General features: G+C 43.2%; 2 protein-coding genes, 1 long non-coding RNA gene and 1 other non-coding gene across 4 annotated transcripts; all 4 read right to left on the bottom strand.

Annotated features, from left to right (window-relative positions):
* Positions 1 to 675: 675 nt before the first annotated feature.
* Positions 676 to 4,076, bottom strand: LOC148403552 (transcription factor Sox-19a-like). The gene is made up of 2 exons (XM_088387558.1): positions 3,085 to 4,076; positions 676 to 1,771 (listed from the first exon to the last, which is right to left on the bottom strand). The coding sequence occupies exons 1-2, from the start codon at positions 3,741 to 3,743 to the stop codon at positions 1,513 to 1,515; spliced, it is 918 nt and encodes a 305-aa protein (XP_088243684.1). The 5' UTR covers positions 3,744 to 4,076; the 3' UTR covers positions 676 to 1,512.
* Positions 4,077 to 5,206: 1,130 nt separating this feature from the next.
* On the bottom strand, positions 5,207 to 7,026 carry LOC148403551 (uncharacterized). Its single transcript, XR_015857543.1, has 3 exons — positions 6,889 to 7,026; positions 5,869 to 5,907; positions 5,207 to 5,777 (listed from the first exon to the last, which is right to left on the bottom strand). It is a non-coding gene; the product is annotated as an uncharacterized LOC148403551 (long non-coding RNA).
* Positions 7,027 to 7,155: 129 nt separating this feature from the next.
* Positions 7,156 to 12,180, bottom strand: LOC148403549 (eukaryotic initiation factor 4A-I-like). Its single transcript, XM_088371298.1, has 11 exons — positions 12,064 to 12,180; positions 10,933 to 10,975; positions 10,719 to 10,851; positions 10,475 to 10,614; positions 10,228 to 10,396; positions 9,577 to 9,686; positions 9,343 to 9,486; positions 9,137 to 9,274; positions 8,966 to 9,055; positions 8,551 to 8,630; positions 7,156 to 8,477 (listed from the first exon to the last, which is right to left on the bottom strand). Exons 1-11 carry the CDS (start codon positions 12,084 to 12,086, stop codon positions 8,333 to 8,335), a joined length of 1,215 nt encoding a protein of 404 aa, XP_088227424.1. The 5' UTR covers positions 12,087 to 12,180; the 3' UTR covers positions 7,156 to 8,332.
* Positions 9,777 to 9,915, bottom strand: LOC148403550 (small nucleolar RNA SNORD10). The gene has a single exon (XR_015862714.1). It is a non-coding gene; the product is annotated as a small nucleolar RNA SNORD10 (small nucleolar RNA).
* Positions 12,181 to 12,549: the final 369 nt, after the last annotated feature.

The raw sequence follows: 12,549 nt of genomic DNA, 5'->3' as shown, positions 1-12,549 counted from the left end.
TGTGGAATAGGCCCGGATAGGGAGTACTGGAGGAGACTATCTCAAGGTCGGTGAGGAACGAGAACAACAGCACGTCTATGAGACCGGCCTTTGAGGGGAAAACCCAACCATCTGACCTCAGCGACACCTGGACCGGGGAGGAGATGGCCATCGACCAATCATCTCACAATATTTTGCATGCTTTAATATTCATATTGTGTTTCTTTAAAACTGGGCAACCCGGAAGAATGTGTCGTCTTTTGGTGGTCACAAAAACACACGAGTTTTAGTGTGAGGGACCCGGGACCCAGGCCTGTATTAGTGCGCTTTGTCAGGAATAAATAATTGGTAAATTTGGTCTAATTGATCTACTGGTCTTCTCTTTGACAGAACGAACTCGCAAAATTGTTAGGTGCGCCAGTGTGTGGATTAGGACATAGCAATTTATGTGTTAAGTGTTGATCGCAATTTGGAGTCAGATCAATAACTAGAATCCGTAACCTAACATTTTACATGCTTTAAACATATTTCAAAGTAAAAAGAAAAACGAAAAATTGTACTATATGAGAATAATTTTTCAATAAATATTTAACTTCGGGCTACATCTAATGTAAGTCACACAAATACTCATCATTTGTAGAGAATAGAAAACAATATGCCCATTTCTATTGTTATACACAAATAATAAGACACCACTGAGACTTACTTTTTATTAATAGTCATGAGAGTAATAAAGATTTTTTTAATCAAAAAGGCAACAAGACTCTTAGTATAAGAGCCTATAATGTGTACATTATTTACAAAACCGCTAAATACAGTAACTAAGCCTCACAATTGTTTCTACGGAAAGGATAAAAATCAGTTAAAAAAGTAAACATGACATTTAAAACATTTACAAAATATCGTTAGTAATGATGTAGACAAACCAAATGTAGGTCCATAGCAGCAGCTACTGTACAGTATATACACACACGCACGCGTACTGTATATGGAAGCCAACGATTTGGGAGGGGGGGACTCGTTTGAAAAAAAAAAACAACAACACACATAGACTTGATGGTTGACAGCAGCAATTCCCAACCAAATTATCCAATTTTCATGGAAATTGCGTGTGTGGGGGTGGGGTCTTTTGTGCAATGAGTTAATTGATGATTATTTGCAGAGTGTATTCTTTTGATGCTATGCCGTGGGATTATTCTAATTCCAGCAAGGTTGGATCCATTTGGTTTTGAAAATGACTGTGGGCCATGGGTGAAGTTAAACAGCAACGTTAGCAGGATACATCATCTTTACACATTCAAACTAATTGATAGGCGTGGAGAGGAAGGGCGAGACAAGTGCTTCGCCACCCTTGCAGTAAAGCTACTCAAAAGGAGTATTTCCAAATTCATCTATTTTGTCTCCAAAAGCAAAAAAAAATAGAAGCACAAAGAATCAATCTAAAAGTGTATTAAAAACATCGTACAATGCCGAATGAAGACGCTCCAAAGGAGCGGCATTGGCCGAGAGTGCAGACTGTCCCGTGCAGTTCTACTAGATGTGTGTTAGGGGTACAGTGCCGGTGAGGTAGTGCTGCTGGACGCCGCCGTAGCCCCTGGGAGCGGCTCCCCCCGCCGGGTCGCCGCCGTCGCCGCCCCCCGGGATGTACATGCTGATCATGTCCCGCAGGTCGCCCTGCAGGGGCCCCCGGTGGTGGGTGGGCGTCGGGGGGGAGTGAGACACGGCTTCCGCTTTCACCATGGACATGGGGACCGGGCTGGGCTGCTGGGGGCTGCTGCTGTACGACATCGGGCTGTGCATGGGAGATTTTGGTTACAATAGTTAGCAGCGGTACATCCAAAAAAGGATCCAAATATATCATTTTTGGATCCAAATATATATATATATATATATATATAGCCCGTCTATGGCATTTAACAATATATATTTTTTTCTATATACAGTTTGGTTGGTTTACAAATTAACAATTGATTATAGAGTAGTCAGGGAAAGCCTTTTATTGGCATGGGGTCTATTCGATTGAGTAAACTTTAATGCATTTCGTGAAAAAAATAGAAATAATTTATACATGTAAGCAGCAGCATAGACTGCCGCCACACATTGGATGGGGCCCTTTTTTGGAGGGAGGTACCATTTGCTTTTCTACCAATAAGAGGTACTCTTACATTTTCTCAGCTGCAGAGCTTATCAGATGACTGATATTACTGGTGAGGCATTTATGGAGAGGTCTTTATTTGCACAGATGCAGTTAAATGTTACATAAATATGACATTTATACTCAAGTGCAGAGAGTAGCAGGTGTGTATTAGGGGTAAGCGTTGAGGCAGCACTGAAGCATTGTGGGTACATAGACCACACACGCAAGCATCAAGTGTTCCTGATCAGCATTCCAGACACAGCCTGGATGAGTAAGGTGCAATCCAAACAAGCAGGATACACTAGTTACCACCTCTTTGACATACTTAAAATCACTTTCAAATATAAAATATTTTGATTAAAAAAAAAGTTTGAAATTTCGGGATAAATATTAGTGCAATACTTTCTCCAAAGGCTCCAAAAGATGCAAGGTTGAATGAACGCTTCTGCATTTTTTTGGCTCTAAAAATAGGTAATTTTTTTTCGCATACTGTATATGAATCGTCACTGAAGACTGTGTGGGCGCCAAAAAGATCACTTGAGATAGATTGTGTATTTTAGGTGGTATATCTTGTTGTTTTTTTAAACACGTGAAAAACAAAACTGAACAGACAAAATGTCACTTAAGATGTTTGTTAAAAAACGAAAAGATTAATGCGTCACATAAAACAAGTTTTAAAATGTGGAAAAATCTATACAAGACTAAAAAAAAAAATTCATATCATACAATGTACAACTTATTTGTATACATTACTTAAAATGTCTCAAACATTAGATGACATTCTTCCCCGTCAGCCTTTTTAAGATTTTAAAACAAGTTTTAAGATTTCTTTGCTTACATAGATTTTCATTTTCACGACATTTGTCGATCTTAAAATGAACAACTTTCCCGGCATATTAATTTTTTTTTTTTTTTCCTTGAACACTGACGCTCTTTTCAATAAGTAACGCATTAGGCGGTGAGCTCACCTGTACGAGTTGTTTCCGTTCATGTAAGTCTGAGCGGCGGTCATGGCGGGGGGGTACTGGAGGGCCGACAGGTCGTAGCGGTGCAGCTGCTGCGTGTAGCCGAGCGCTTCGCCCTGCATCCCGGCGTAGCCACCCGCGGGGCCCCATCCGTAGCTCTCCATCCTTGGGCTGGCGCCCTGGCCTTGCGCAGTCACCAGCAGGTTGCCCGCGGCCAGCGGGTACTTGGGCACTTGCACCGCGTCCTTCTTGAGCGCCGGCTTACTCTTGCGCCGGGGCTTGTACTTGTAGTCCGGGTACTCTTTCATGTGCACGGCCCGCAGCCGCTTGGCCTCGTCGATGAACGGCCGCTTCTCGGCGTCGCTCAGCAGCTTCCACTCGGCTCCCAGCCGCTTGCTGATCTCGGAGTTGTGCATTTTGGGGTTCTCTTGGGCCATTTTGCGCCTCTGACCGCGAGACCACACCATGAAGGCGTTCATGGGCCGCTTGACCTTATCCATGGGGTCACCTCCGCCGGGAGCCTGGAGGGCGCTTTTGGAGCCCGGGTGAGGCACGCCGTTGCCCGGGGTCATGCTGCCCGGAGGGACCGGTGACATGCCTTGCGCCGCGTGGTGCACCGGCTGCCCGCCGGGCTTCAACTCGTGTTCCATCATACTGTACATGTCGACGCTCAGGATGAAGGTTCGAACGACAACGAATGTTTACCTCTTTTGGGGGATCGCCGTGCACCTGGCCGGCAAAGTCCACCTGGTGTTCCCGCAGCTCGCGCGGGAGCACCGGGTGAACCGAGTTAACTTATTAGTCTTGACGCCTACCGGTCAGCCGTTTTCTTCAAGTCCGTCCAAAAACACGCACAACTTTGTTATGCCGTTTTTTTTCTTAAAGCAGGCGCTTCGAAGACGAAATACATAAATAAATAAATAAATACTTGGCTCTCTTCGTCGCAACTTGTTATTCTGAACCACTTGTTGTTCGAGTGCGCCCTCCCGATTCAAGCCCAACTTGCACCCCCCCACCCCGGCTCAATCCTTTTCTCCAGCCGGCCTCTAACCGACCAATCAGGAGTGAGCGCGACTATTAGCATCTCAAAGACTTTTTAGGGAGAAAGCAGAGCGAGCCAATATCTTAATAAGGGTGAAATGAGGAGAGTTGCACAAGCTACACTTAAAAAAAATTAAAACAAAAATCAATTAGTCAATCTTTCATAACTAATGTCAACTAGCTTTTCTTTGAATTGGAAAACAGGATCCGCAGACTGGGGTACAAATATTTTCTTCCAAGGAATGAAAAATCAAAGAAATTTCATTGTATAAACACCTTGAGATACAATCACGTTGCTGACGTTTTGCTTTGACTTGTGACCAGAAAATTGAGGAATGAGTTGGTGTATGGTGACAGTCAACTCAAATTATGAAGACAATTACAAGCTGTCTTAAGAATGCTGCTAGCTTAATGCTAACACATAATTGAAAAGGCTATTGAGGGGGCTAAAGGATAGCATAGCAACTAATATTTCACAAATGGAGCTGCAACTCATGTCGACAGACATTACTCAAGCACACAATACTCTAGAACAAGGACTATTCGTTATCCTCTGCTATTAGAATAACTTAAAAACTTAGATAGGAAATTCAAATCTAATTAATTTTAAAGATAACTACGGAAAATCATAAAAATTAAACAAGTACACAAAAAATACAAATCAAGATAGGCTAATGAATTAAAATGAAAACAACCTATAATAACTGAAAATACGGTAATATTAACATGAAATCATACAAATTATAAATACAACAAAAATAAAAATAAGCAATATAAAAAACTACCCAATATCTAATGCATTTAATTATTATGCCGTAGAAACAAAAATAACAACTGCCATAAAAATATCACATAAATACGACATAAAATGCAATGAAATAAATATATATATATACACAAATAAAAGCTTAAATGGACATTTGATAGGTAACATTAACCTCCAACATCAGTTGGACCAGCCAGGACATCACTCGTTATGTATGCACTATTATGACTTTTCAGGAAGTTTTCAGAGTACTTTTCTGCCCCCTAGAGGCTGAACTTTACAGTATGCAGGAAAAACAAACAGATAAAACCAATCAAATAAGTTCTAAATTTTATTGCTCCTTCAAAAGTGGATGCTGCGTCACACGACTTGCTTTTGCATTAATAGCATGACTCCTGACTCCCATGTGACGGAACTCACCGGATGGTTGGGAGGGGTCACTAGTGTGCGGTGTTGATGGAAAGGAGGGGAAATGTGAAGGAACAGAAATTAAGTGGGGATGAAATCAATAAGTAAGGATGGCCGCGATGATGGAGGCCGAAATGGAGGAGGGATGAAAAGGATGAAGGGATGGATGAGGAAGGGGGAGCAGCGGTGTGTGTATGTGTGTGTGGGGGGGTGATTTGAGGGTGACAGGCCTCCCTGAATAGGCCTCTATTCTCCCCTCTGCTGGCTCCTCTTCTCATGCAAAGCAGGCCCCCGTTCAGCCTCCCAGCCATCCGTCACACAACAGAAAGAGCCTGGCAGACCCTTTACGAGCCTCCCACTCCGCATAATCCCCCCACCCAGCACCCAACAGGGGGTGACAGGGGTGTGTGTGATGGGCCAGTAGGGGGGATGGGTGTGCATGGGGCGTAGCCCTGAAAGAAGGAGAAGAAGAAGGGGCCACCTAGAACGACAGCACATTTCGCTCTGCGCTTACCAACACGTAGGAAATTGTGGCATTCATAATGACATTCAAATTAAGTGAAATTACGCACCATTCCACATGGCAGGGCATAGCATGGTGGGCCAAATGTCTACAGTGGAAAGTAGTAGACGTTAAAGTAATTGCCGTGTAAAACGAAGGAAAAGTACTCATCACTCCACGTAGTTTGACGGAATGCTAATAGGCGAAATGCTCAATATATATAAAAAAGTACAATTAAAGGTGAAGTCAGAGCCCAAAGTTTCTTTCCAATATGTTGTATGCAGTCTCACTAGTCTAAAAACAGTATTCTAGTTAATATTGGGTTTGCAGAATATGAATTAAGCAGAGGACTGAGCAATTGCGGTGTCATTTTAAGTCGACGGCAAGTGGCAAAATGGCTTCCCTGAGAGGTGGATGAAAAGAGGTGGATTTTTGTCATTCATAATCTGCAAACTTTACTTAATATTAATCACAATACTGTGTTTAGACTAGTGAGGCAGCACACAACATTAAACGACTCCTGCCTGCACAATTAGACTAACCATAAAAGTAAAACTACTTATTTGATGTTGTCTGACAGTTGTCCATGTTTGCTATAACTTTAGTCGATTTAGTCCTCTCAGTTGTTACAAAATAGTAACATCATTCTTTTTCACATTTTATGCCATTTTGTGTAAATATAATGCGTATGAAGAGCGTACAATTAGGTAAAACCACTCAGCGTTCACGTGGAGGTTGTCGTTGTCGATTGTATGGGGAATTAGCGCCCCCTTTTGGAGTTTGTTCACTTCTGCAGAAGTATTAGGAGCCACGGAATAAACTCGACCGATTGTACGCAACTACGCTTGCAGGCAAATTGTTTCACCAAATATAACAGTAAACGATTTCGATATGTTAGTGAACTTTGACGGTGTTGACTAAAGTAAAGTTCTTTCTCATTTGGAAGTCATTTTAATGAGGGAAGAGTAGCACCCTCCAGTGGTGAAATTAATATTGTTGAAAATGGCTTCTCATGAGGCAGGCTTCAGCTCGGTCGTAACTTTGTTCAGTCTTGACCTCGCCCTGCTTTAGAAGGAATTACAAATGTTACCTCAGTGCCGTATGCAAATGTTTAGTCGATTGCAGTGTTTCTTGCGAAACGATAGTCAGCGTCACACACTCCACGACTGCAACGTTTAAACATTAATTTGGGGCGTGACGGTTACAAAGACGGAAGCAGGAACTGTCCTCGATGATTCCCGATAGGCCAAGGTGCAGGAGTCGCGACATTCCCTATTTCGGCATGGGAATCTGCCACCAAAACTCTTTTAAGATTGGACATTTTATTTATTTTTACACTCAAACTCAACAAGGCAGATTACACTGTTATAAAGGTGATATTTTTATTTTTTTTAAAGCCCATTAAAAATAAATACTATACAGAATCCAATGTAGAAAATTTTGATACACTGTTTCTGTCTCAAAAAGGTTAACAATTTATTTTTCTGTTCAAAAACGAAAAAAAACAAAAAAAAAAACACCATACACCTCCAAACAAATGACAGGTTTTAAGAGTAAGGAGGCTGTGGAATCTCTGAACTGCAAGTTTGGTCCTTAAAGAACAGCAAACACCCCAAACCACCCACCAACCCACCCACCGGGCACACAATTTTGTTGAGGTAGATCACACAAAGTGGCCACCATCTGAATAGAAAAGAAATGCAACCTTTAAAATACACAAACTACAAAGAGGACCGGGCAGTTGAGAGGAGGGAGGCAGTCTTAACTATAATACACTAAGACCCCCGCCAAAACCCATCATGAACCAAACTCACCGTAAAATTCTATAGGCAGCCGTCCTCCACTCAATGATCATAAAAGGGACAAATAAGGATGCTGATAGAACAACTTGTAAAATGCAATAAAAAGCTCGTCTTTCAAATTATTTTGGGGTTGCTCTAGACTAAAGTATGAAACAGCATTTAAGAGTCGCCAAACGGTCAAAGTTGATTTTACTATGCAGGTCTTTTTATTGAACATGCCCTGTCTAAGTCTAAGCCCCCAGTGAGCTGGATTCAAGTTAAGTACATCGGAAGTCTCCTTAACACTGTTTGCGTTACACCAAATTTTCCAAAAGGATGCCCTCTAGGATGCTACTTTGGGTTAGCGTTTAGTTATTGTTCTGGGATGCTGTCACTAAGGTTGTGCTTTTTTTTGGCAAGGGAGAAGGGAGTTTCCCATGGTTAAAAACGTCATGTCAATGATGCAGGTTAGCACAAGAAGGCCCCCCCCCCAAGAAAAATAAATGCTGGAATGTCCACATTAAATTAAATTTCAGTGAGATTATGTCGCAAACAGTGTTAAGCAGGTTGAGTCAAAAAGTAATATGGGAGCAGGGAAGGAATCAAGGCTGCAAAGTCTTCCTTCCACAGTGGGAAACGGTCAAGTCCACCAATTTGAAATTGTCATCAAGTTTTTTTCCCTCATTAAAACTGTAGATGTAGGGGGGGGGGAGGAACAAGGCCGGCTGGATTTTGCTTGCTCTTTTTTTCTTTTTAGAAAAGATCAGCCACATTCATTGGCATCTCCTCAATGGTGGTGTTGTAGAACGTCTCGATGTCCCGCAGGATACGCTTGTCGTCATGGGTTACCATGTTGATGGCGACTCCCTTTCTGCCAAAACGACCGCCACGACCAATCCTGACAGTGGCATAGGAAGGTGGTTAGGTGGGCCGTTGGAATGTCATTTTTGGACGACCGCAGCACGACTTACCTGTGGATGTAGTTTTCCCTGTTGGTCGGAAGGTCATAGTTGATGACGAGAGAGACCTGTTGCACATCGATGCCACGAGCCTAAGGAGGCACGTAGGTTACTTGTTACACCGGGATATCATCATCATGTAAACGGCACACGGGAAATGTGGTATGCTAATTTAGTTGTTGATCAGGGACAAGAACCCAGCCACAGTGGAGTGCACACAGCAATTTCTCTACCAAGGAATTTTCAGTCCTTCACCAACACCACAGTTGGAAGGAGAGGGTATCCTGGACAGCGCCCCCCTCAAGTTGTTACATTATGCAATTAATTGAGGCAGAGGCAATACAATACAATACAGAAAGGAAAACAAGTGAGGCACTTTAAATGGACGACACACTAACTTGTACATCAGAGAAAATGAAGCACCTACCAGCAGGTCAGTGGTGATGAGGACTCTACTGGAGCCGGAGCGGAACTCCCTCATGATCAAGTCGCGCTCCTTCTGGTCCATGTCACCATGCTTCAACACAACAACAATGCCGTTGTAACTCCGAGGAGCAACATGAGCAAGTGACCGGTTTTTAGGCGGGGGAAGCGTTACCATGGCTGAAACGGTGAAGTCCCTGGACTGCATCTTCTCAGTGAGCCAGTCCACTTTCCTCCTTGTGTTGATGAAGATGACGGCCTGGGTGATGGTCAGGGTCTCGTACAGATCGCAGAGAGTGTCTAGCTTCCACTCCTGGAATGGTCACCAGCAATTACCATGGAGCCTCCTTTCCCACCCTTATGCCCAGCCTTCACACAAACCTCCTTCTCCACATTGACGTAGAACTGGCGGATACCCTCAAGGGTCAGCTCCTCTTTTTTGACCAGGATGCGAATAGGCTCGCGCATGAATTTCTTGGTGACCTCCAACACGTCAGCCGGCATGGTGGCTGAAAGTAGGACAACCTAACAAATAAAAAGAGCAGCATTTGTTTAATAAACAGAAAAGCAACCCCGGTAGCACGTGTCACAAAAAAAGCCCTGAGGAACTCTGACCTGTATGGTCTCATTCAGTTTCCGGAAGATCTCGTAGATCTGGTCCTTGAAGCCTCGGCTCAGCATCTCATCAGCCTCATCCAGAACAAACATTTTGATGGATTTAGGCGCTTCAAAGGGGGAGAAAAAAAGAAATTTAGTTCCACTACACACAGGTGACAATAAGACCACACAGCAACCATTACAGATAACTGCAAGCTGTACTCAGAAGTGTGAGTATGATCATATCTCGGGATCCTTGGCGGGTAGCAAACTTTGGCCGGCAAAACGTCAGCCAGAGTCACAACACACCACAGAGCTTCCAGAGTCAGTTGACACGCATGGGTTTCATCATCATACAGCAAGTAGTTCATGTTCCTCTATTCCTCACAAAGGGCCATGTTGATGTTTAGGCTAAGTGACATTTATCTACAATATGTAGCAGAATAAAGCCCTGAAACACAACTTTCCAAATCCAGGGCCAATAAACAGTAGATACCCATTGAGAATAAAATAATTCATTTTTTGATGCATCCAGCATTTTTGCAAGAACGTCATGCCTGAAGAAATGTAATAATGAGGCATCTTCTAAACAGAGCGCCTAACTGTTTCAAATGGAAAGGTTTTCTTTTATTTAACAAATGGTGTGCTAGAACAACAAAGCCAACTCACCAATGTTCCTGCGGTTCAACATGTCAAAGACACGGCCGGGGGTCCCCACCACAATGTGAGGGGCTTCGGCCTGCAGCTTCTGGGCCTCGTTGCGGATGTTGGTTCCACCGATACAAGCATGGCAAGAGGCGCCCATGTAGTCACCCAGAGACAGCACCACTTTCTGGATCTGATTCAACGCACAGAGAGGGAAGACATACTTGTAACAGGTCAACTCCGACGCATGCATAACCAAAAAAGGCCTTACCTGTTGAGCCAGCTCCCTTGTGGGGGCCAAGACCAAAGCCTGGGTGCCTTTCAGCGTCACATCAATCTGCTGGAGGATAGAAATCGCAAAAGTGGCAGTCTTTCCAGTGCCAGACTGAGCCTGGGCAATCACGTCATAACCTGAAATGCAACAAGGAACAGAAGATTGCAGTTTGTTGTTCTACCCAACTTTACTTATAAAAACATTATGGGACAAATGGAAAAAAAAAAAAAAAACACCTCACCCTTGATACAAGGAAGAATAGCTCTCTGTTGGATGGCAGACGGCTTTTCGAAACCGTAGGCATAAATTCCCCGGAGCAACTCTTCACGCAGGTTCATATCATCAAAACTGTCCACGATTTCGTTCCAGTTACTCTGCAGGGGGGGAGATTGAAAGGTCAACGTTACTGGTCCAAATTGATGTTTGAACCACCTGACACTAAAGTGGAAACTTACCTCAATGATGCCTTCCGGCTCCATACCTTCGGGGCCATTGTCTCTGTGAATGAACAACAACTTTTATTCGACTTCACTCCTTTTTTTTTCTTCCCCCACAAAGGTGCATTTCTTTTCACGTGTAATCAACCATTTAGTATCGAGCAACTGAGCAAGTACCATACGTCCATTCAAACAAGTCCGCCATTTTAGCTTCTCCCGTTCAAGATGGTGGTGGCTACACGATCGATAGGAGATGCTGCGAAAATAAACCACGACCTTACTGAATGCGATTAAATCACCAACATAACACATTAATTTACACAATTCAACCCTGTATGTCGCGTTGGATTGTCAAAAGACCTAGGAAAGCTAACTCTACTTAGCATCACGGCGCTAACTTTTCTTCACCGCAGCCGCGTTTTTTCGTGGGGCATCAGCATCACCACCGATGCTACAGAGTCAGCCATTACAAGAAAAGAAACAATACGCCCACTCAAAGGCAGCAAAATGTAATTTTCCTCACGATCGGGGGGCTGCGGCCTACTCTTCCGGCATTGTTACCACAGGCGTATCCGCCACCAACATGTGCCAACAACCTCACCTAGCGAAAAAGCCTCTTTGCATCACATTCGGCCTCAGAGTCAACGAGCGAAGATATACAAGTGGCAATGTTGCACATATTTTCTGATTAAACAGCTCACAGCGTAACGCTGGTTGAGAATTAAATAGCTTTTTTTTTTTTTTTTTTTTACACGAGGCCTACCTACCGCTTTCACAGGCAGTCACATGCTACACCACCCGGCGACATTAGCTCCAGCTCGAGGCTAAGCGTTAACCCAACCCAAATATGTGGTAAAACCACTCGGAAATAAACAACCAACCAAAAATACAATCAGAAAAAAAATTACAAAATTAGACATAGAACGAAAGATAGAACGCCGACAGCGAAAACCGGCACATTTCGTGAGGAATAGCTTGCATTTCCACGTAATAGGCCCGGACACAAACTAATCATGTTCCGTTTAACAAGAGAATTATATGTACAATACTGTATAAAAATATATAGAGAGAAACAATGATGGCAATTATGGAGGAAAATACACTCCGGTACGTTTCTGTAACTCGTTTGGTCGCACAAACACCCCTTACCTATCATCGTTGTTTGCCGACATTATTACAAAGAAAGAAACTACGGCGAAAATTTCTTATATACGTCGACAGTACAACCAAGCGTTCTCATTGCAACGAACCGCCGTCATTTACAGGTAGTCCCGCCTACAGTGGCCTTTGATTGGTCCAAATGTACGTCAACGTTAAATGGGTGGGCCAAAAGCCTGATGAACATCACTTCCGCTTTGAGAGGAGTTTAACAAAATAGCCAATCTTTCTCCGCGCAAAAGATCGATTTATAGTCTTATTCTCGAAATGGCGCAAATCATCATGTTTTATGGCCTTTAATACAATGATGTTTTTATTCAGTCACAGTTTTGTAGAGTGAATTAGAGCACAGGACGTCCATTTGTGAATATTTCAGCAGATCAGATACGATTTCCCAATTATTCCCTGCTTTAATGCAGTTCCCAATTAGACTATCAAAGACAGTTATTATCCGATTTGTTTTTCCGTTCATTCCAG

The sequence above is a fragment of the Syngnathus floridae genome, chromosome 1 (assembly GCF_059516105.1).
Source record: "Syngnathus floridae isolate MCC-2025c chromosome 1, RoL_Sflo_1.0, whole genome shotgun sequence".
Taxonomy (NCBI): domain Eukaryota; kingdom Metazoa; phylum Chordata; class Actinopteri; order Syngnathiformes; family Syngnathidae; genus Syngnathus; species Syngnathus floridae.
Note: the sequence above shows the minus strand (reverse complement) of the source record. Positions and strands in the feature narration are given on the sequence as shown.